A 24,645-nucleotide genomic window follows, 5' to 3' on the forward strand; every position below is an offset into this window, starting at 1 on the left:
CATGTTAGCCTACCTATGGATTCCCAGATGTGGTGACTCACAGAACAGTTGGGTAAAGAGAATAGAAGTCCAGTGACTAAATTTCTGGATGGAAGCTAAGTATAGTAAAGGATCACTGGCTGCTTCTGTTTTTCTCTTCTACTGCTGTAAGCAAAAATACACACACAGCTCGTTTTCCACACAGACATGGGCTCATGTTACATAACATCTTACAGAAAGACCCAAATGAACTTTTTGGCCAACCCAATACTTGAGTGATGAGTCAAGTACCAGGTTCTTACTACTAAGTCAAGTGTAAGGCAGGATGTCAAGTCCAGTGACAGTGATAGGGACTTCAGGAGGAGGAATGGGGCTTTTCCCCCACAGCCATGCTGCCCATTGCATGGAGGGAAGGGATCTTATTTACCTGTTTTCAAATTCTCTTGTACACTTTGGGAACAGGTACAAATGGTTTTATGTACAACGTTTATTCTTAGTGATGGCAAAAACATATCTGGTTACCACAGATGCAGGACATTTCTCAGGCAGACACAGCAAGAGTAGTGAAAATGTCCATTTATTCATTTACAAACTTAGTAACATAAAATAAAATTGAAATCTGACTTGATAGAAATACAGTGCACAACGTTAATACCACATTCGCAGAGGGCAGAAATGCTCTGTCACCCTGTGTGCCTGTCATCACCAGGGCTCGTGAGAAACATCCCATTTACTCAAGTGCCTCGCACGTCTTCAGGACCACATGCTGATGCTACACATGGGATAGAAAAGGGCTGAGTTGAAGTGCACGTTTACAAATGCAAAGAACGAGTTGTAGCCTTTACAGTAATTACAATGGCATTTTCTTACATCCCAAGAGTTGACCAGAGAGTAAAATGTTAGCTGTGCTGCTGGAAGACCCTTCACTGAAACGAGCTGCAGAAGCTTTCGACCCTACACCCATCTGTTGAAGGTACTTTTTTTCGTCTCCACCCACCATGTGACACTCTGGAGTGTAAGGCACTATAGAACCTGGCTTGGAGGAAAGAGGTGCCCCAAGCTCCAGTTCTTGGTGTGCAAAGGAAATCCTGGCATAGATCCATAGAAACAGATGCTAAAAGTATCCTCTCCACTTCTTAAAATTTCTGTCCTTGAGAGACAGAAAAATGAGAAGGTAGAAAGTCTGCAAAGGATGAAAATAGGTGTATCTAAATATCATGAGAAAAATGGCCCATGAAGAAACGTGTAATTCCCCAAGGGTTCTGCTCAGAGAAGTCACGAATCATACACAAGGAACTCTGGTGTTTAATGGATAAAGAGAAGGCAAAGACATACAAAAATACTCAGTCCTCTTGAAAAATAGTGTATTTGTCATGGTAAGGGACTGCATATGCCAGCCCCGTGATGACAGTGAAGGAGCCTTACAACTAACGGAGCACCTTAATGTGGAGGGCGGTGGCGGTGGGTGTGGGGAGCGGCTCCGATACGTGGCTCCCTAGCTCCCTCACGACTCACTGCAGGACGCGGCTACTGCCTGTTACTTCATCTGCCGTCTCTTCCACTCAACTGTGCTGCTCCTGAGTCCATGTGCCTGCACATGACATGTGCCAGATGAAAATTCCTTACTCATGAGAAACTTTCCTCTACCTCCTGTTGATAAAATGCTGCTTATATCAAAGTTTGTGAGGGATGGGGGGTGTGTGTACAGAAAGAAAATGAACACAGTAGGTTATACTTCAGGATTGAGCACTGTTGACCAAATCTCTATCTTAGATACTAAAGATACTTAGATCCTTGCTGCCTACACTGGCCAAGAGGCAACAAAGATATAAAAAGGAACTTGTAATGCCTGAAAGCCAGCCAATGCAGTTGTTTTACAGAGGCAGAAATCAAGGCGGAGGGGTCATCCCTCCAGTGAAGCAAAATCACTTTAGGAAGCTCCTATCATTCCTGCCACATACATGGTGGCAGTGGGGAGGGGTTAATGTCGCAAATGCATGCAAAGGCAGGATAAAGGAGAAAGCTGAAGAGTTAGTTTCATGTTGAGTTACTTTCTTGGAAACAACAGCCTAGGAAAGAAGAGATACAGCTAAAACTCTGTACAAGGACGTAGAATCCAGGGACAGCACACCTCCTGATGAGAATCAAACAAGTGACTTGGTGCAGAAATGGGAACTTTGGGGCCAAAGTTGAGACTGGGGTTAATCACTGGGCTAAATGGCATCTCTTGCATTTGGGGGTACAGGGACTTCTCAGAAAAGCACTAGAATGTAGTGGGAACTGTTCAGTTTTCTCTCCTGGAGCTTGTCCTGCCCATGCAGTGCTACGTGACCAAAACACAAGTTAAAGGACATCACATTGTGCTATCCAAGCAGGTAGGTCTTGTCTGTCCCCTTTTGCTCTAAAAACTTTCTGAATTAGAGCTTTTATCACAGACAAGAAATCTTCAATGTCAGTCACATGACCATGGGATTTACATGTGGCACAAGTAGCTAGGGGCTTATCTCAAGAGAGGAGAAGGCTCACAGGAGACTTGCAACCTTGATTCTCCATCTGTTTGAAGCCAACACACTTTGTGTTTCTAGGTGCAAAATGATTGTTCAATTGCATATGCTGAGAAGATTGTGGAGCCCCTCTCCCAAGACAGCACAAGTGGTGATAACATCATTTCAGAGAGAAGAAAAAAGTACCAACCACCTAAAACGAGTCCAGCTACTCCTTGAACAATCCCTGCAACCTCCAGGGAGAGGTGAGTTGTCACAGAAAGCAAACACATGCGGTCCCGGTGCCCATCGGGGATGACACAGAAATGAAGATGTTTTGATTGTCAACTATGCTTGAGGCAGGAAAGAGTCACCCCCTTCCCTTTAGGACCAAATAGAGAAACCTACCAGATTCATATTGCCTATATTTGAATGAACCAAAGGAGACTTGAAAGATGAATTGTAAAGTGCTGGAAGATAAATATGTAAGTTTCAGGGTACTCAATAAACAAGTGATTTCCCCCCAGAATCTTAACATCTTGTCAGTCTTAGAAGTGTGACCCCTATTTATGGACAAGATGTGATTTATGCATAAATCTAGATTTTCTTTTGGATTCAATCCCAAATAACTTTCCATTTATAAAGACGACTTTGCAGTGGTATGCATGGGATACCTTTAGTTCTACATCTGTTTCCATCTTCTTGGGTCAGTCGGCTCCCTGCTGGTAACACCTGCATTGTCTGGTGCCAGTTTCCTGCTCTCCCAAGTTTCACAGCTGCTGTTCACTGCTCTCCAGCTGGGCAGCACCTCTCCTCTTTGCCTAGAAGCAGTATCTCTCAGCTAGTTAAATTCACATTTGCACCAAAATACCAAGGCCCCCCGACAGAATTCTAATCACATACTCCCTCGTTAAATCAATGAAGACCTCGTAAGAACGTGGACAGTAAAGTCAGTGATCAAGTGGGTAAACAGAAATCCCAGAGAAATGCCAGAGCAGGCAGACACCTGAGAATTGTAAGCTGCTCTAATAAAATGAAAGGATTGTCTCTAATATACTTACAGACCTATCAGACCTAATGCATGCAAGATACCAAGATAACAAAGGCTATGGTTAATTAAAATCTCTAGCAGCCATTTGTTTGCAAGGGGAAATTAAGTGTGGGGATGGATACCACAGTCTGTGCGATCCAAGTTCCACCCTTAGAAAATAGAGACACTGCTTAAAAGTGCGCAGGGCGCTCTTACCCAAAGTTACCTTCTATTCCAGAAAATGTGGAGAGATGTCTGGAAAAAGAAGACGGAAAGCAGACCTTGGGCTCAGGTAACATACGCTCTCCACACTGGGAACTCTCAAGGGACCCAAGTGGGTCATCTCTGTGTGGATCTGTCTTTTGTGCGGGGGAAGCAACCCTGGGGTCCCAGTAGCTCTCTTCAACTCAGTGTGGCCACAAGGTTTAGTTACTCAGCCAGGATGCTTGTCCTGCCTCCCCCGCCCTAAGGGAGAGAGCGTGCACTGAGCCAGTGGGCCTCCTGTGGAAGGGACACATGTGGCTGAACTGAAAGTCACATGTGCTCGGAGAAGAGGAACATCAAGGTGGGCTGACTGAACTGTGAGTAGCTGAAAGAAAAGCAGCACTGTTTCATAGAAAACTCAGCATCGCTGGAGCTTAGTTTGAGGTTAGACCCTTTCAGCTAGGAAAAGCAACACTAAAGGCAACATGGTCTTTCCCTTTCAAACACTGTGGCTTATTTGTTTAGTAGGTTAAATAAACCACAACCCCTCTCATAATAGAGATTAGCAAGAGATGAAGAAAATTATAGGCAGGTGGCCCTAGCCCAACAGTCTGATAACTGGGTCACAGTCTGATAACTGGGTCAGTAGGGAGGCCCAGGATGAACTAATCTGTGCTAACCCCAGGTAACGCCCACATGATGCCTCTCATCAGCGAGGTAGATGGTCATCCTCCTGCTAGAGGTATCAGGGTGCCGACCCACAGCACAAAGGGATGGGAGAAGGACCTGCCTGGCTAAAAGGCATAAGCTATTCCACACGGCTGTATCACACAGACAGCAGCTAGCCAGAATTCACAGGTTACTCGAGAAAATTTAGCCCCACAGAGAGGGACTCTTACCCTGAGGCCTGCACACCACAAGCCTCCCTTGCTTCAAGACCCAGCATTAAGTGAGGCTGTCACTGTAACCCACTTCCACAAGTGGAGTCTGCCTCTGTCCTGCCTTCCTGTCCCCACAGGAACCTGAGATGGGGGGAGGGATGACCAGCCCAGAGTGAGTATCAGGAGATGGGAAACTGCAGAAGGAGGGAGGAGAAGATGGAGGGACAAAGAGAGGGTGCAAAGGAAAAGTTTTAAACGCTTAAAATTATATCAAGGGAAAAAAAAATTATATCAAGGAGATAAGAGGTGGGAGGCAAAGGTTAAATCAAGAAGAGGGATGGGATCAGGAAGAGGAGCTCCTAAGATGACTAGAAGGTGGGAAGGTGGCGGGACTGCCTGGCATTACTTCCCGTGCAAGTCACTGAGCTCCACGTCATCCTTTCGGCGCTTATGGGTGAAGAGGGAGGTGACCGGGTAGAGCTTGGCCTTGGCCTGGAACCGGTGTCCTGCAATGTCAATCTCATATTCTCCCCGGTTGATGAAATCTGCTGTCACCACCTGCTCTTCTCCGGTGTCCTCGGAAAAATTGTGCACGAAGCCCAGGCACACGTGGCGCTCCAGGGTGTAACCATATGCGCTGCTGGTGGTCTTGCCCACGTACTGCCCGTTTCGGTAAATGGGCTCCCCCCACCAAGGCCAGAGGTCCAGGTCTGTGTCGTGGTCGTCCAGGATGAACATAGTGAAGCGTTTGTACACCCCGTTCTGCTTCTGCTGCAGCAGGGCATCTCGCCCAATGAAATCCATCCCCTAGGAAAGAGCACAGAGACAGCATCACTGCTTGGGACCCGGTGTCACTGCAGTGGGCTGCCCACTCCCCACCACACCCCTGCAAGCTCTGGAGAACGTGTGCTTCCCCCATGCGGAAAACTGCATTCACAGTATGAAAGACACCTGCAGAGAATTCTTGTAACAACACAGGTAAGCATCACTCTCTTTTCTATTTTATAAACACATTTCAATCACAAGACCACACAGAACAAAAATAGGAAGAAAAATCAACACTTGAAAATGCTTGCTAGAATTATTGTAAAAAAACAATGTTTTTATATAATCTCAACCAGCAGTCCCTGCATATATATCCGTATTCTATGCATAAATATTTACATATATGTATATGTCCAAAAAAGAGCAGGATAAAATAAACTCTTAATGCGTGTCGCTGAAAAAATATTCTTTATGTTTTTCCCTATTTTCCAAATCGAGTATTCTTTACTTTTATATCAGAGAAAAATACTTACCTAATTGCTCAAAAAGAACATCAGAGATCTACTATACTGATAGGGAATGACTGTTAAGATATTTTAAGTGAAAAAGGCAAGGTGCAATATACCAAGTATACAGTATCCAACCACCAAGGTTAAGAACGTGGTGAGGGGAAATTACTCATCTGTTTGCACTGCATGGAAGCTCTCTACAAGGAGAGGCAGGACACTGCTGCTTCTGGTCAAGCTGGCAGTGGGACTGGGTGGGCTCAGAGGTGGGAAAGAGCCTTTTCATCCTCTTGAATGGTGATTACGAATAAATTAGGCAGTTGAATGAAAAGTGACTCATTTGTACATGTGGCATATTAATGAATTACCACAATCAACTCAGAAAAACTGCCCAGAAAGCACTCAGTCTAAAAGAGAACAAAGTGCCCCAAACAAGTGTTGTCTATTTATGATGTTTCCATATTAAGTGTTTTATCCCATAGATACATTTGGAGGTCTCAACACCTATACACTTTTGCTCCCACCTCAGCTCTTCCTGTTCTCATGCAGGCTCCCTGCTCAGGAAGCTGAGGGCAGAGTGGAGTGTGCATAGGTACAATACCTTGTCTAACTTCACCCGAGACTCTCGTCCGCATTCCAGGGGTGTGGTGAGGGTGTTTAAATCCTGACCCCAGAAGGCAAAAAACTTTTCAATTCGGAGACTACGAAGAGCATAATACCCAGCATTCCGGATTCCATATTTCTGTCCAACACTCATCACTTCGTTGTATACGTGCAGGGCGTACTAGAGGGAGAGACAAAAGGTCAGTAACCAGCAGACCAGAATTAAACACGGAATCTGTCTGGCAGTGCCTGACGGCTGACACTGTTACCTGGACAAGGGAGAAGGTTGTCTACAATCCTCAGGAACCAAAGTGCTGCAGCCCAGGCTTAAGCTCCACGAAAGCAGCACCTTTATCTTTTTACTTCTCTAAAATGTCTAGGATCTCAGTATATAGCACTTATTAAATAATAACTCACAGAAGCTCTCTTACCACTCAGTAAACGACCAGTCTCGTAACTGCCTCTCCAACAGCCATGCATCCTCCACTGGCTTTGGCTTTGTTTTTTTGTGCCAGTTCCCTGAACTTGGTCCTTCCCTTATGCAATGGCCTATGCTGTGAAACTGGTGTTACACGTAACTCTAGACATGCACGCACAACTCTGATTTGTCACACTGATTATGGCGTATCTTAAGAGACCTAGAGTGAGTCACAGAGGACCCCAAAAATCAGAGTTCTCCTACCCGTGTCCCACAATATCCAGTCTCTCATGTTGTTTTTGTTCTTGGTTCCAGACACGTTTAAGTATCACATAACTTAAATGAACAAAAGTTTTCCAAATTGAAAGCAAATACTCAAATACTCTGTTAAGTCTAAAGCCCAACAACAAACTACACTGTTTACTTTAAAAACTGCAAAAGTAAAACAGAAAACAAGACAGAGGAATGAGGAAGACAGATACTGTATAACCTCACTTATATGTGGAATCTTAAAAACAACTATTAAACAACAATAAAACCAAAATAGCAACTAAACTCACAGACCAAGAGATCAATTTGTGGTTACAGTTGGGGATTGGAGGAAGGTGGTCAAAAGGTACAAACTTCCAGTTATAAGGTAAGTACTAGGGATATAATGCACAACATGATGACTAGGTGACACTGCTGTGTGATAACATGAAAATTAAGAGTAAATCCTGAGAGTTCTTCTCATCACAAGGAAAAAAATTTTTCTTTTTATTGTGTCTATATGAGATGATGGATGCTAGTAACTTAACACTGTGGTAATCATTTCACAGTCTATGTAAGTCAATCCATTATCCTGTCCACCTTAATCTTATACAATGATGTATGTAAATTATATCTCAATAAAACGGAAAAGTCAAAAACAAAAATCTGCTTCATTGGTATCGCAGTTCTTTATCCTGGCAATGTATGTTGCTCTATAAACTGCACTACTGCAGCCGAACAGGCACTGGCTAAGCAGACTGCTGTGATCAAGGCAACTTTAGATGTGGAAAAGGGAGTCTGAGCTATTGGGTACAACATAGCCTGTGGTATGTGTGTAAGTGAAACACTGCAAATAGCAAAGGTGGGTGGAGGAGACCATTGGAGACTGGCTGGGAAACGAGAGTAAGAATGAGCTGTATCTCGGGCGGGTTCAGTGTCTCAAGCTGAATGCTCCGTACTTGAATTAAGAAGACAAAGGTTTAAAGCAGGTGAGTAGTCTTGGGCTAGAGAAGAGCAAAGCGAAAAGTGGGTCCCCACTACTTACTCATTTTCTCACCAGATGCCAGGGATTGAGTGTGAACAAACCAATCTACTATCTGCCACCATGCTTTGGAAGGCAGCTCCTCAGAGACAAGTATAAGCTTCTTGACAAAAGCCAGCTTGAAAAGAACCCAAGCAGTGCACAGATTACCTCTTGGACTCACAGAAAACCATAAAAATGGGACCAGCCCAGGAAAATTGGGTAGAAAACAGGGCTTCTCCCTCCTGATGGGCTTGGCTGATTAATGACCCAGGAGCAGGTGGTAACACCTGAATGACCATATGGCACTTCAGTACAGGCAAAACGTATCAGCTACATGCATACTAACTCTTCTCAAACCATGAATAATCCCTTCACCTTAATATTGTTATAATACTCTTGAGTGTGGAAAAGCAGAAAAAATTTCATGGGCTGGTAAATCCGTGCTTCATTTAATAATTAAAAGGAAACCTAACACCATGAGTAGTATGACTATGTCAAGAACATGACGAGGTTGAAGATCACTGCTACTTGTCACAACTGGACAAGGGAAAGAAAATGCAGGAATAAAAATTGTTAAGAAACAAAAACTATTGTTTGTTTGTGTATGGAAACCCTGGAAATTCCAGAAATCAACTAAAAACCAGCTATAAACAGTAAGATAATTTAGGAGGGAAACAGGTTAAAGCATTAATATACAGGGAAAAAACCTTTCATAAATCAGAAGACACCAGAATAAAGACACCCTTCCCATTCACAACAGCAACACCACCAAAATATTCATATAAATTTAAGAAATGTATACCATCTACATGAAGAAAACTTCAAAATGCCTCTGAAGGTCACCAAAAAAAAAACCCCGCATAAAGAAAGGTATATTTTGATTGTAAGATTCAACACATATAAAAATGTCAATTCTTCCTAATTTACAAACGTAACAATCCAACAACTCAGGGTGTTTTTGTTTTAACTAGATGATTATAGAAGTTTATAAGGAGATCAGCTCGGTGCTTTGTGACCACCTAGACGGGTGGGACAGGGAGGGTGGGAGGGAGGAAGACGCAAGAGGGAGGAGATACGGGAACATATGTATATGTATAACTGATTCACTTTGTTATAAAGCAGAAACTAACACACCATTGTAAAGCAATTATACTCCAATAAAGATGTTAAAAAAAAAAAGTTTATAAGGGAAAATAAGGAAACAGGAATTCGTCTTTTCCAGAGTTTTCCAAGCTATGAGGGAGGATAAGCATTACCAAGTATTAAAATATACAATAAAGACTCAGTAATTAAAACAATGTGATACTGGATACACAAATAGAATAAAAGTCCAGAAATAAATCTAAATATATATAGAAACTTAGTATGTGCTAAAGGTAGAATCTCATATCAACTGGTCATCCATGTTAGAAAAAATAGTTTGATCCATAGCTCATAAAGTACCAAGAGACAGTGCAAAAGGTTGGAGCATTTAAATATGAAAAAACAAAACACACAAACCCATAAATAGCAACAACACAAACTATAAAAGCACCAGAAGTGGAAAAATTTTTTAACTCTGGAGTGGGGAAGCCCCTTCTATGTATTAAACTCTAGAAGCCACAAAAGATTCATCAATTCACCTACAAAAAAAATTTTTTGCAACATATGAAACATTTCCATAATAAAAAGTAAAATTTAGAAAACCCTTCTGGGACTTCCCTGGTGGCAGAGTGGTTAAGAATTCACCTGCCAGGGGACACGGGTTCCATCCCTGGTCCGGGAAGATCCCACATGCCACAGAGCAACTAAGACCGTGTGCCACAACTACTGAGCCTATGCTCTAGAGCCCGCGAGCCACAACTACTGAGCTCACATGCCACAATTACTGAAGCCTACATGCCTAGAGCCCGTGCTCCACAACAAGAGAAGCCACCACAATGAGAAGCCCACGCACTGCAATGAAGAGTAGCCCCCGCTCACCACTAATAGAGAAAGCCTGCGCCCAGCAACAAAGACCCAACACAGCCAAAAAATACATATATAACAACCCCCCCCCCCCGCCAAAAAAAAAAAACCCTTCTATGTAGCAAAAAAAGCAAATCAAGACAAATGATAAACTGGAAAAAATTTTACAACTTAATAGTAAGGACTGGCTGGCTGATTCAGAGAATGCCTAGAAATTGGGGGAAAAGGCCAATAATTCAATACAAAAATGGACAAAAGATACTGCCAGGACATTCATTCATGCAACATTTATTAAGTGTTTACTATGTGCCAAGTATTTCTCTAACTGCTGGGGATACAGAAGTTAAACAAATATCCCTGCCTTTAGCAAACCTACATTTAAACGGGTAATGTGATGAACGAGATAAAGAAAATATATATTCTACGAGACAGTGGTAAGCACTCTTGAGAAAAATAAAACAGGGAAGGAGGCTAGGGAGGAGGGGGCCAGAGACTGCAACTTTAAATGGTCTCTTCAAGAAGGTGAGGTGGGACTTCCCTGGTGGCGCAGTGGTTAAGAATCCGCCTGCCAATGCAGGGGACATGGGTTCGAGCCCTGGTCCAGGAAGATCCCACATGCTGTGGAGCAACTAAGCCCGTGCGCCACAACTACTAAGCCTGCACTCTAGAGCCTGTCACTCTAGAACCCGTGAGCCACAACTACTGAAGCCTGCACGCCTAGAGCCCGTGCTCTGCAACAAGAGAAGCCACCACAATGAGAAGCCCGCACACCACAATGAAGAGTAGCCCCCGCTCGCCGAAACCAGAGAAAGCCCGCGGGCAGCAACAAAGACCCAACACAACCAAAAATAATAAACTAAAAAAAAAAAAAAAAATGGGGAGGTGTGGGGACCTCCCTGGTGGTCCAGTGGTTAAGACTCCGTGCTTCCACTGCAGGGGACGTGGGTTCAATCCCTGGTTGGGGAACTAGGATCCCACAGGCCATGCAGCGTGGCCAAAAAGTTTTTTTTTTAATTAAAAAGGAAAAAAAGGTGAGGTGTGAATAAGACCTGAAGCATGTGTGGCTGTGAGCTTGGGAGGCTCTACAGGGGGGAGGGATATGCCAAAGAAAGGGGAAGGGCAAGTGGAAAGGCCCTGAGGTAGAAACATGTCCAGCAAGGAGAGGCAAGGAGACAGGGTGAGATGAGGAGCAGCAGTGTGGAGGAAGGTCGGCAGAGCTGTGTGCGCCCTGCAGATGGGCTTTTACTCGGAGTGAGATGGGTTTTGACAAGTAGCTTGATCTCTTGCATGGAACTGCACCCATCAGCCCAAAGTTTGACAACTCTGTGTGCTGGTACAAGCAATAAAGAAAAAGACACTCTTGTACACTGCAGAAGTTTTTATAACAGCAAAGGACTAGAAACCCTATAAATGTCTATTAGTACCAGACTGGTTAAATAAATTACGATTCAACTATATAATGGCATACTATATCGTTTTCATTAAAAAATAAAGAAAAAAGAAAAAGGAAGCTCTTTCTCTTTAGGTACTGGCAGGGAAAAATCTCTAAGTTGCTAAGTAAAAAAAATCTAGATGAAGAACAGCAGTAAGCCTCCATTTGTGTTTCTAAAAAAGAGGGTTATGTATACGTCTTTGAACTTGCTTCCATATGCACAAAAATCTCTGACATGATATAAACTAACAATTATATCACTGGTGGTGGCTGGTGGGAACTGGTCGGGTGGCACTGAATACTTTTTAGAGGTTTTTAGTTTTAGACCATGTAAATATTAATATTTACAAAAAAAGTACACAAAAAAAGTACATAACTTAGCTAAAAACGTTAAAATCTCTTTAACGCAGCCTACCTCAGTGACCAAGGCCCGGTCAGACATGGCGCTCTAACCCTGCCAGCACCCATCCTCTCGTGGTTCTCACCTCTATAGGAATGTAAAGCATGAATCCTGGCTCGCCCGTGTGAGTCATGCTCATCACCCGGATCCCATTTGCGTAGCCCACACTCATCTCCTGTGGAAACAAAGGGAGAAGGTCATCGTGGAAACTCGTTAGGGGAAGTGGGCCCCTCCATGTTTGTTAGAGGAATGAATGCCTGAGGCAACCCCTCTCATTAGCTCTGTACCCTGTGTTGGACCCTAATGGAGATACATGTGAATGAAAATTTCTTCCTCAAGACAGTCTGTTTCCAGGCATTGGGGTCATTAGGAACAGAGCACAGCCTTTCCAATGCTCTTCTCATGAACAGCCCCAGTTCAGGAGTGCCAGCCAAGCCAGTGGAGGGAAGTGGAGGCAAAGTCTTTGAAAAGCATGAAATACTTCTTTTTACAAAGTCGTGCTAAAGATTTGTTTTAGTCAGCGACGCCGGGAATGAAGACCAGGCAAATGTGTTCTCTGGCGGACCTGGCAGACAAGTCCTGGGTACCTGCCCCACAGAAGATGATGCCGGATGACCAAAGAACACCGTTCACCTGCTACCCTGGGGGAAGAGACTGGGCTTCTCATGTTCAAAACATGATTCCAGCAGCTCAGTTACCCAAAAGGGGCCCCTGACTCAATCACCGTTCCTGCAATGGGAAGTGGTAAGCCCCAGACGGCCCTAAAGCAGACTGCTTCCATGAGGAGCAGGCATTGCAGCACAGTACGCTGTAGGCACACGCATGTGGGTTACTTCTTCAAGGAGCAAAGAATGTACTGTGACAGGGTCTGCTGCCAGCTAACAGAGTTTCCTGTTGCTTTAACTGTGCCATGGAGAAAAAGGAGAGCTGTAAAATCACTTAAGAGGTGGATCCTGACTTCGGTTTGAACTTCAAAGAGCATCCCATCAGTAACGGTCCCGAAGCTGCTTGTTACAGGCTGCCAAAACATGTCTGTCTGGACCTCTCTAATCAACCACTTCCCAGAGAGTGTGTTCAGTTATCATTCCTTTTATTCGGTTACAATTTGTTTCACTCAGCTCTAGTTGCCAAGTATAAGAAAGAAAATTTATAAGAAAGAAAGAAAATTAAGTAAGTTGTTTAGGGATTCACCTAAACCATTTCTTACCTGAAGGTGCCACATACACAGAAGTTACTTTGTGTATGGAAAAGAGGAAGCACTGCATGGAGAGAAGGGACCTGACCTTGACTGGCATTTTTTGGCATCCGCATCATAATACTATAACTTAAAAATTTAATCCACCTCTACAGAAATCAATAAATATATAGAACTGATACTCAGAGAAATTAGGTCTTCAAAGATATCAATGTTTATTAAACAAGAAGAACATGAAGATTGAAAAATAAAGAAATGGATTTACTCAGTCATTCTGTTTGCTTAATAAAAGTCAGAACACACTTTGTGGGTATTAACACCATAGTAAGAACATGTAATTGCCATCTCTATAAAAGAAATATTCCTTGCTTATTTAAAAACTACAACTTTACTAGTACCCACCTTGCAAAACAGACTTGGGAAATGGTCTGGAGTCATAGGGGCATAGGACAACTCAGACAGCACATCCACAGCTCGAGGACCAATCAGATTGAGGGCTAAACGGAAAAGAACAAGAGATGTCTGGCCGCTCCAGGTGAATAGCTGAACCAATGGGAAAGGTCTGCTCTGACTTGCTCACCTATGGCCAGGTGTGGGTGGAAGACCATGAAAATGTCCATTTGCTTAGGCAATCCTAGGGGGGACCTTGATTCTGGCAAATACACTTCTCCTGACAGGGCTGCTTAATGCTGCTACTGACTCCTGGCATCTGACAGCCTGGCTAGTGTGTTGCCTCTTCCTGAACAAAGGAAGACAAAACTCCACAGCCTCCTTTGCAACTAGACTGGGATCATGAGGCCAGAGGATAGGAGCCCACTCCCAGGGCTGGCCAAACCACCCCCTGCACAATTCCTGTTCCCTGGGACTTCCCTGATAGTCCAGTGGCTAAGACTCCATGCTCCCAATGCAGGGGGCCCGGGTTCGATCCCTGGTCAGAGAACTAGATCCCAGATGCCGCAACCAAGAAGTCCACATGCCGCAACTAAAGATCCCATGTGCCGCAATGAAAATCCTGCATGCCTCAACTAAGACCCAGCACAGCCAAATAAATAAATAAATATTTTAAAACAAGACAAAACAAAAACAATTCCCATTCCCCTCCTCTTCCCAGTGTGGCTACATGATGGAAAAAGCCCCAAACCCAAATCAGTACCAGGAGAGCCCTGAGGAGAGCTGCCCACCCAGCCTGGATTCTGTCACATTTACGACAGCACCTAAGCTAATTACACATCAAATACCCTTAAATGGACTAGAAAATAGGCTTGCTTCAATAAGCTTCTATAGTTTTCTAATCTGGTAGCGAGAAAGTAATCATATTTGCTACCATGATGAACTGAGGATGAGGGCCTGGTGGAGGCGAGGGGCAGGGGTCCATTGCGGGTAGGGAGGGGTTAAAGCTGGAATCAGGTGGCAGAAGAGGAGGGGTTGCTCCCTGAGAAGACTGCTGAGGAAGAGATAATAAGGAAATTAAGTTATCTATCCTTAAAAAGTATTTACTCATTAAAGAAAAAATAAAAACTAAGGAGAAATTTTGAAGAAAATAATACTTAGGTAATAAATATAAAAATACTTTAATAATGAGTCACTCATTCATTCAACAAATATTTGCACTCTGATATGCTGGCTGTAGGGGACACAGCAGTAAACAAAACACAAAGAAACTGAAGCACTAACTCATTCACACTTCACTTATAAAAACATGGGGAAGCATTAGAGATCAATTTTCTATGACCAGGAGCCTCTTCCAAGATTCTAATTCTGACACTCATTTTTGAATATCAGATATAGAGAAGGCAAATGGAGAAGACAGATCTGGATCAACTTCGATCAGCTGGCTTTTCCTCGCTCAGCTGACTGCAGAGGGCCCCCTTACCAGTGTATTTCCAGGTGACATCCTCCAGAATCAGGTTGCTGTCTTCTGGCATGTATTTCTTAAGCCAGGCCCAACAGTGGACCTGTTGGTCGGTTGGAGAAATCATGAAGAAACTGAAAGTGAGACCCAAAAGTAATCAAAACCAGGCAGGAGAATGATCAGGAGGCAGTAAGTTCTCAGCTAGTTTCAAAGCAACGAACAGAACACTGGTGAATGATCTCTTAGCTTTTAGGGAAGGCCAACTGCACATACTTCTAGGATATACCACATAATGACAAAACAGAAGATTCTGGCTTTCTGCTAGTGCCAAGAAATTATACAGACCTACTAACATAAGATAAGGCATTTTTCCTAAATAGAGTAATTTTTCCACACCAAGTTTTACATAATCTGGTGGGTTTCTTTTTTTTTTTTCCTCCTGGTGCTTTTTGTGTGTGTGCTGGGCTGCTAATGAACTGGCCATGACTTTGAAATGTTTTATTGTCCTCAGTGTTATTACAGTTTCCTGGAGAGGTGAGCTGAGCGCTCGGCTCCGCCACAGCCGTTAGGCGGAGGGAGCAGAGTGGCAGCCGGCTCACCTGCGCTTGCTCAGCCGTGCTATGCTGCAGTCATTTTCGTACCCTCCGCCCTCGTTGAGCATGCCGGTATGCACGATGTGGCCCACGGGCACGTCAAGGTCATTGGAGAAGAGGTATTGGAGAATTTCTAATGCCTGATCCCCGGTGGACTGTAGGGTTAGGGAACGAAGCAGACAGAACAAACATGAGAACCTCTGGCCGGTAATGCGGCCTGACAAGCAAAGTCACTTGCGGAGAAAATTCAATTAGCTGGTACTCGTGCAACAGTATTTGCAGATTTGCTCCACTGCAACGAGCTCCAGAGAAAGCTAGCTATTGATTCTAGTGTCAAATGAGCCTCTGCAAGCAGATAAAGAACCAGAAACAAAGCGCTAAAAATTCCAGAAAATGTTATAATACAGGTGAAACACTGAAATATATCAGAGTTCTCAGTCTGCTTTGAAGTGACAGATGAAAAACAAGAGGCATTCAATAAATACGCAAGTTTCCAAATCTGTTCTTTTGGTTCCCAAATACTTACTGTTATTTCAAACTTTGTGAAAGAGGACATGTCAATGACACAAACGGCCTCCTTACAGCACTTGACTTCGGACTCCACAATCTCAAACCAGTCTGGCTTGTAAAAAGTCTTGCTCTGCTCCAAGGCCAACAGGTCTACAGGACAGAGAAAACCAAAGGAAGACAGAAAAGGAGGGGACTTGTACTGGTGAGTCTCCTTGATAGATCAGTAGAGTATAGTAGGTTTTTATTATTTATTCTCCTAGGAAGACAAACTAGCTATGCACATTTAAAAACAAGGTTTACTATTCTTAAGACAAAAAAACCCCAAAAAACAAAAATGAGAACGTGCCTTCTTACCCTTGTCTGGTGGCACAAAGTACTTTGGCCTCTCAAATCCATGTTTCTCCATCCACCTGGCTCCTTGTGCATCCAGCCGGTCATACAGAGGAGATGTGCGTAACTGCCTTCCTGTCTGGAAGTCCCAGCGGGGAACCTTCAGATCGTACAGCAGAGCTAGGAGAGAGAAGAGCAGTCTATGAAAGCCCAAGGCACAGAGCTGAGCACCAATATCCATGGGCCTCTGGAGCTGCTCCTATTCAAAAAAGCATGCTTTCAGGCTGCTGTAGCCTAATTTGCCCAACAGTACCCAGTGTGACACGAATGTTCCAGAAGAAAGGATCACATTGCAAGAGCTGGTAACACCCCTCCACAGACTTATATAGCTGTGAGTCACATAACAACTCTAGATCTTTGTTTATAATTACTGTTCCAAATTAGTAGGTAGAAACAATGGCAGAAAAGTCAGAGTTCTAAACCTTGTTAAGCTCCCAGCAGAGATGAAGGTTATGTCTACACGGGACACAGGTGGTTACAAAGTGTGAAAAACTGGCACCTGATTCTTTCCAGTGCCTGTGTTGTTGGAGTCTCAGACCTGTTACACACTTTTCCTAATATTTAGCCATTTCTGAAGCAAAAGGGCACACACATACCTTGATTTGGTGGTTCTGAAATCTGACAGGTTGCAAAGTATTGTCCCAGTGACATTATTTACATAACAAAGGGAGGGTCAGAATTCATTTCTCCTAATGTCCAATCTGCAACAGTGAATAAGTAAAATACCCAGAAAGAGTGTGGTCTCTAGTCTCTTGCAGAGAGAAGACCGGACTTCACACCAGGCCAAACAAGAGGTACGTCAGCGTGGGGGGAGACTGGGAGATCACAGAGAAGGAAACAAAGCTGGCGTCCCTATACTGTGACAGTCTCCTCTGGGCTTTACGTTCTACTTTCCCTTTCCCCGTTTTCTATCATGCCTGCGACTTCCAACTCATGAGAATCAGAGGCGGCCACCAAAAGTACTGCATCATCAAGAAGCTCCAGCTCATTTACAGTTTGCACAGCTTCCAAAGTAACGATGGATGTAGAAACCTAGACTCTTAACAGTTCAACACTGTAACCAAAATAGTCACTAAATAACCTTAGCAGTTACACATACTGCTTCCAGGTCCTTTAACTCCCATGGATGTGAATTCTCTGCCCCAGACCAAAAGTGAGCACAAAGGTGTGACAGGTCATCCAAAGGCCTCATTGCTAATGGAACCTCCAGCTACTAAACCAGCAGTCTGTCCTTAAACAAGAATGCTGGTCACAGCCAGTGCAGAATCTTAGTCCTGAGGATAACTATTCCCCAAACAGATATATTTGGTCAAGTCTGAAAACAGTTCCTCAGTATACAAAAATGAAATTACAATCTGATTTGGTTCAATTCCTGATTCAAAAGCTATCTCTAAAGGGCACACTGGAAAATAAAGCCAAGACAAAGTAGTAACAAGTTAAAAGCGTCCTTCAAAGTCAGAGAGAAGCAAAAACAAGGAGAAAGAGCAGGAATGTATGTTTGGTATTTACATGAGAAATGGTTTCCTATCTTGCTAGCATAGGATGGGTTAATGACGAGAGTCACTCAAAGGAGCCTGAAGCTTTGAGACTAACTTGGCAAATTCTCTGCCTTGGAAAGCAAACCATGATCTCAAAGACCAAGTGGGGAGTGAGAGCATTCATTCTGACACAGCAAAGTGGAAAGGAGGCAATGCTGGGAATGTTCAAGAAGCTGCTGCCAGGAGTCTGACAGGAATCACCACCTGTACGTCCTAGTCCACTTTCCTGGTCCCCGAGGTAACTAAGATACAATACACTAAAGAAAATGTTCCATAAATGTCATGTGGGCATAATGCCCCCAACACAGGCCTGAAACAGCCAAACTCAGACGCCCAACTTGAAGCAATTACTAAAGAACGAAGGAAGAATCTGCCCCTCTGGATGACAGAACCAGTCAGATGCCTGCAACGATGGGCAACGGGGATAAAGCTTCACTTACGCATGACTTCCATGACACGGTGGCGCAGGAAGGTTCGGCTGCTCTGGAGGGCTCCAAAACGCTTCAGGTCCAGTTCCCAGACACTTTCTGAGGGATAGCCATGCACCATCCACTCAGCGAGGTACCTGTGTAGATGGGGGAAGTTGCTGGGCCTCTCAGCACCGTGATACTCTCAGCGCTGTACTAGGAATCAAGCACCAACAGAATTGAAAGACTCTATCTTGTCAAGAGTGGTTGAGCAATTCTGGGCAATTTCCTTAACTTCTGGAAGAAAGAAATTATATCCATCTACTGCTCTCACAAGACCACTATGAGGATATGAGCTCTAATGATAAGATTCCCTAGAAAGTATAGAGATAAGCCACATTCCATACAAATGTACTCCATACATCCAATGGGTTTTTTGTTTGTTTGTTTCTTCCTGTAAAAAGTCACCTCAGGAGGTTATACAGTTATCTGGCCATATCGCCTTTGCTCCAAACATTTTTGGTAACTTCTACTCCGTAACTGTCTTCAGAGCCATTCTACAATTCACTCAAGAACACTGGTCAATTAAAAAATGTTTTTAAATTGTGGTAAAAAACACACAACGTAAAATTTACCATCTTAACCATTTACAAGTGTATACTTCAGTGGTATTAAGCACTTTCACATTATCTGTAACTATCACCACCATCCACCTCCAGAATTCTTTTCATCAAACAAACTCTATATCCACTAAGCAGCCCCTCCCTACTCCCTCCTTACCCTAGCCCCTGGCAAGCACCATTCTACATCTGTCTCTATGAATTAGACTACTGTAAGTATTCATATGGGTGGAATTATACAGTATTTGTCCTTTCAACACCGGCTTAATTTTTAATTTATTTATTTTTGGCTGTGTTGGGTCTTCCTTGCTGCGTGCAGGCTTTTCTCTAGTTGCAGTGAGTGGGGGCTACTCTTTGTTGTGGTGCACATGCTTCTCATTGCAGTGGCTTCTTGTTGTGGAGCACAGGCTCTAGGCATGCAGGCTTCAGTAGTTGTGGCACGTGGGCTCAGTAGTTGTGGCACGTGGGCTCTAGAGTGCAGGCTCAGTAGTTGTGGCGCATGGGCTTAGTTGCTCCGCGGCATGTGGCATCTTCCCGGACTAGACGCGCAGGCTCGGCGGCCATGCCTCACGGGCCTAGCCGCTCCGCGGCATGTGGGATATTCCCAGACAGGGGCACGAACCCGTGTCCCCTGCATCTGCAGGCGGACTCTCAACCACTGTGCCACCAGGGAAGCCCCCTCGCTTAATTTTTATAAGTACCAAATTTGAAAATAAAAACCTGTGTCATCAGCATGATCTTCTACTTCACTCACCACACTTGGCTATTTCCAAACTCAAATACATATTCAAAGGACCAACATTTGTTATGACTGAAGTAGTACAGAAGAACATCCCACTGGCTCCAAGGCTAACTCCAAAAGAGGAGTTCCAAAAACATTCTGTACAGTGACGTGTCTGGAACACGGGGAGTGCCTCCCATGGCAAGTACTTTCAAGGGGACGACTCTCTCATGACATGTGTCTTCCTCTTCTTATGAACATACTGGATTAGGTATGTCACAAACCCTATGAACCAGAAGTAATTCCAGAAAGGAAGAAGCCTCGCAAGCCGAACCTGAGTGCGAAAGACTTACCTTCCAGCTCCTCCACCAAACGAAAGGCCAGCAGAGTTCATTCCCGCCAGGACGAAGTAGCCCCGCACTGAAGGGGACTCGCCCATGATGCACCTCATGTCCGGGGTGAAGGTCTCGGGGCAATTCACCAACTTCATGATCTCCACAGTCTCCAGTTCTGGCATCCTACGCAGCAGGGAACTCAACAGGGGCTCTGAGCAACAAAAACAGACCCAAACACAGTCGTCAGCTTTAGGGGATTCAAAACTCCCTACCCCTTACACTCTTCTATTCCCTCTCCTTTCGGAAAATGTCTTGTGGAGGTTTTCTGAGATGAGCCAACTGGGCCATCTATCAGAAGCAGAAGCCTTGGGGAAGTATGGGGCATTCCTACAGAGTTCTTGGCATAAAGACGGAGAAATAAAGATACTCTTTAGAGGGAAAGGAGCTATGGAAGAGTAAATACTACATCTGGCTATAGAATCTCAAAGGGATCAGGACTCACGGAAAAGCTCTTAAATGACCCCCAAAGAGATGTGCAATAAAAGGCAATGTTTTCCTAAGTTGGAACAGCTGCAAAAGACAGATCCTCAACCTGTTTTAAGGTAAGTCCATCGTCAGGGAATGATCCAGGGGGACAGTGGTAAAGATGAAGCCAGACTGAAGCTGGCTGGTAGGTACATGGGATTTCTTTATATTATTCTCTTCATTTTTAAAAGTTTGAAATTTCCTAAATTTAAAGAAAAGAAATTTTAAGTCCAAGTGGAAGGAAGGACACTCTTCACTACAGACCCTTTCATATCTTTTGAATTTGGAACCATGTGACTGTATTACCTATTCGATAAATTAAAATTATTTAAAAATTGAGTAAAAGAACATATTAATGAAACTGTTTTGCTTCTTAAAATTCTCTTCAATTTTAAATGAAGTCCTATCAAAAGAAGGTTTCCTCCCAGCCTAAAATTTCAGCAATGATTTTAGGCGAATAAGTGATAAGCCAAAAGTCCCTTAAACCAAGATTTTAATTTTAGGTCCCTGAATCTGCTCACCAGTAACTGTATCCTTAGATCAGACAAATTCTGTGGACTACCCTCTGTAACCACCAAAAGGGGTTGTTACAAAGATCAAATAAGGAACTACGGGTATATCTCGGTTCAGTTCTAGACCACCGCAATAAAGTGAATATCGCAATATAGTGAGTCACGTGAACTTTTTGGTTTCTCAGTACATATAAAAATTTTGTTCACACTATACTATAGTGTACTGTATGTACAATAGCATTATGTCTAAAAAACAATGTACATAACCAAAAACAATGTAAATTAAAAACTACTTGGCTAGATATGCAAGCAACCTAAGTGTTCATCGACAGATGGCTAAAGAAGATGTGTGTGTGTGTGTATATATATACACACACAATGGAATACTACTCAGCTCTTAAAAAAACTTTTACCATTTGCAATAACATGGATGGACTTGAAGGGTATTATGCTTAGTGAAATGAGTCAGAGAAAGACAAACACTGTATGTTATTACTTATATGTGGACTCTAAAAAAGAAAAACTAGTGAATGTAAACAAAAAAGAAACAGACTCACAGATAGAGAACAAACTAGTGGTTATTGTTGGGGAGAAGGAAAAGGGGAGGGACAAGATAGGGGCAGGGAGTCAAGAAGTACAAACTACTATGTATAAAAAAAATAAGCTACAAGGATGTACTGTACAACACAGAACGTAGTCAATATTTTATAATAACTATTAGTGGAACATAACCTTTAAAAATTGTGAATCGCTATATTGTTTGTACGCATGAAACTTGTATACTGTACATCAATTGGACCTCAAAAAAAGATCATTTAAAAAAATTTTCTACTTAGACTTCAGTGTATTATTAAAAACTTCTAAAAAAAGTAAAAAACAAAAACAAACCAAAAAAAACCTTTACTGCTAAAATATGCTAATCATCATCAGCCTTCAGCAAATCATATCTTTTGCAACAGTAACAACAAAAAGCACTGATCACAGATCCCCATAACAACCATAACAATTAAAAAGCTTGAAATATTGTTAGAATTACCAAAATGTGCCAGAGACACAAAGTGAGAAAATGCTGTTGGAAAATAGTCCCAACAGACTTGTTCAACACAAACTTCAATCTATAAAAAACTCAGTATCATACAGCAGAATTTGACATGACACTAAATCAACTATACTTCAAAAAAAAAAAATTGAAAAACGAAACCAAGAAAAAACTCAGCATGTGCGAAGCACGATAAAATGAGGTATGCCTGTGTTCCTGAAAAGGCTTTAAAGTGTAACATCTTAGACAATATAAGGCAATCTTGTTAGAATCTAGTTCACACACCAAAGTGATCCCAGTCTTCCTGCAGATTCTGAATCTCCAGCTGGTTCTTGCCCTCAGTGAAAATTGGCTTTGGGTTCTTCTCAAAGCCCCCAGACAGGATGCCACCCTGCCAGTTCCGAATATAAATTCTTCCATCGGCATCCACAATAGCTGAGGAAGAGAAATGACAAGGGGGTGGGGGGTAGAGGAGAAGACAGGGTTGAGCAACAAGCCAGCTGTCTAAATGGACAGAAAAAGCAGCAAAACAAAAACACCCAAAATTGGACTTATTAACCAAACAGCATTCAGTGAACACAGGCGTTCATTAGCTTTAAAATACTGTTCCTGGTCATGGGGGAGGATCCTCCCTCTCAGATTTACAGTGGAGACTGTTTCTCAGATTATCCCTAACCAGATCACTTACCTAGAAGCTTTGACTAGTTCTCAGAATCAAACTGCTTAACTGCCACTGTGCCACGTGAAAGCCAGAGAGAAGGGGGGACTGTGGAGCCCACTCCAGGGATGAAGGCCTCCAAGTGGTATCAACCCCTCCCTACAGCGCTGGGAGTCTCTGAACAGCCCGAGTTTATAGCTCACCTGTGACATCTCCACAACGTGTAGCATTAAGTCAAGAACTCTAGGTTACATTCCAAACACTCTCAGTTTAGACCTGTTTGAGACTACCCGTTAGCTTGCAAACAAACAAAACTGCTTAAGTGCAATGCCCACTTTGGCCATCCTTTCATAAAGAGTTATTAAAGTCAAGTTACAATGGGGTCCACCTCCCTGTACCATGCTCCAGAAAAGAAACAAAAAGAAAAGACTCTTCCGGGCGCAGTCTGTCCTTAGCAGAAAGCCTTCCTTTGCAGAGGACAGAACAGGGGCAAGGAAACAAGATTAAAAACAAAGTGCAAGTCCTCACTTGGTGTGTTGCTCTGCAGAGGGGTCTCCCAGGGGCGAGTCAGAAGGTAGAAGTGTTCGCAGGCATGTAACGGGATACTAACCGGCTCCTCGTTGGACAGACCCAGCTCGTATGCCCACTACAAACGGACAGATTGATTTGTGGGTGGAAGAGGAACAGAAAGACAAATGAGCAAGTGCAGCCTCTTGAAAAGAGTTTAATTTCAAGTGGCTTCTGTGTGCTCTTGCCTCCACGTCAGCTGTGGGAAGCCAAGTTCCAGCCTGCTTTAGTTCAGTTATTGGACGGGGAGCAACACTACGCCCTTTAAACCACAAAGTCTGCTTTTCTAGCAGAGGAAGACAGATTTACCAGCTCGTGAAAGGAGCTCGTGGGGAGCAAGGGAGGCCCTTCTAACAAAACGCCTGGCCTCAACCACAAACCCCAAATACCAATCATAAAGAACTGCACATGGCAGCAAGTACTCCTAGGTCCCCTTAAGACTGTGGAGTGGGAGGCAAGGGACCAATCTGCCTTCAAAGCAGCAGCAGTTTAGTGTCCTGGAAACTGAATCCACACTCCTGACACAATAAAACAGCCTAATACTCATCTGCTGGGTGGTAGGATGAAACGAAACACCACAGACAGACCCGACGCCAAGGACTGATTGCTGTCAATGCCCAACTCTTCTGGCCTTCCTGACCAGGACAGCGCCAATTAGCCAGGCGGGAGGAAGGAAAAGGTCACCCAGGCTTCTATTTGAGGAATAAGAACAGGCTTCCGATTTGGAGTGAGAGATTCTGAGTTTTCCTGTCCAAACAAGAAACAGTGTGGTCCCTGACATCTGCTTAGTCCACCACAATATTAACTGTACATCTGTACCGCCCCGCCACCCCAAAAAAATCCTGGAGACAAAAGTTAAATAAGAAAAGCAGTGACCCAGTACTGTCGCTAACCTACCTGACCCGCACAGTTGACAAAATAGTGGCACTGGATCTGTCCTTTATCAGTCTCCACACCAGTGACTTGACCTTTCCTCACCATAACATGAAGAATACTTGTCCGGTCATAGATCTGAACACCTGTTCCAATGTAAACAAAGAGTTGGGGCATCATCATCTGATGTTTCAGAATTAGGCATGTGCAGCAGACTCACAACAAACACGGAAGAGGCCAGGTCGATGCTGGCCTTTAATTTTAAAAACCAAAAAACTCCTGGAACCGCATCCTGAGACTGTGTAAATGGACCTTTCCCAAGACTGAAAATACCAGGCCAACTGAAAAAACTGACTTTAGTATGTAATCAAATTCCAGGAATCATGGGA

At 43.5% G+C, this 24,645-nt stretch overlaps 1 protein-coding gene across 1 annotated transcript in view; it reads right to left on the minus strand.

The window, feature by feature from the left end:
• Positions 1 to 540: 540 nt before the first annotated feature.
• Positions 541 to 24,645, minus strand: part of PDPR (pyruvate dehydrogenase phosphatase regulatory subunit) — a 38,926-nt gene continuing 14,821 nt past the window's right edge. Inside the window, exons 6-18 of the mRNA XM_082676085.1 lie at positions 24,281 to 24,402; positions 23,345 to 23,462; positions 22,444 to 22,593; positions 20,101 to 20,293; positions 18,440 to 18,564; positions 16,426 to 16,581; positions 16,088 to 16,221; positions 15,568 to 15,716; positions 14,990 to 15,102; positions 13,519 to 13,613; positions 12,007 to 12,096; positions 6,450 to 6,632; positions 541 to 5,384 (exon numbers count right to left, since the gene is read on the minus strand). Coding sequence (XP_082532211.1) covers positions 4,980 to 5,384; positions 6,450 to 6,632; positions 12,007 to 12,096; positions 13,519 to 13,613; positions 14,990 to 15,102; positions 15,568 to 15,716; positions 16,088 to 16,221; positions 16,426 to 16,581; positions 18,440 to 18,564; positions 20,101 to 20,293; positions 22,444 to 22,593; positions 23,345 to 23,462; positions 24,281 to 24,402 — 2,033 coding nt within the window. The 3' untranslated portion in view covers positions 541 to 4,979. The remainder of the gene's footprint in view (positions 5,385 to 6,449; positions 6,633 to 12,006; positions 12,097 to 13,518; positions 13,614 to 14,989; positions 15,103 to 15,567; positions 15,717 to 16,087; positions 16,222 to 16,425; positions 16,582 to 18,439; positions 18,565 to 20,100; positions 20,294 to 22,443; positions 22,594 to 23,344; positions 23,463 to 24,280; positions 24,403 to 24,645) is intronic.

The sequence above is a fragment of the Grampus griseus genome (assembly GCF_964374135.1).
Source record: "Grampus griseus genome assembly, chromosome: 19".
Lineage (NCBI taxonomy): Eukaryota > Metazoa > Chordata > Mammalia > Artiodactyla > Delphinidae > Grampus > Grampus griseus.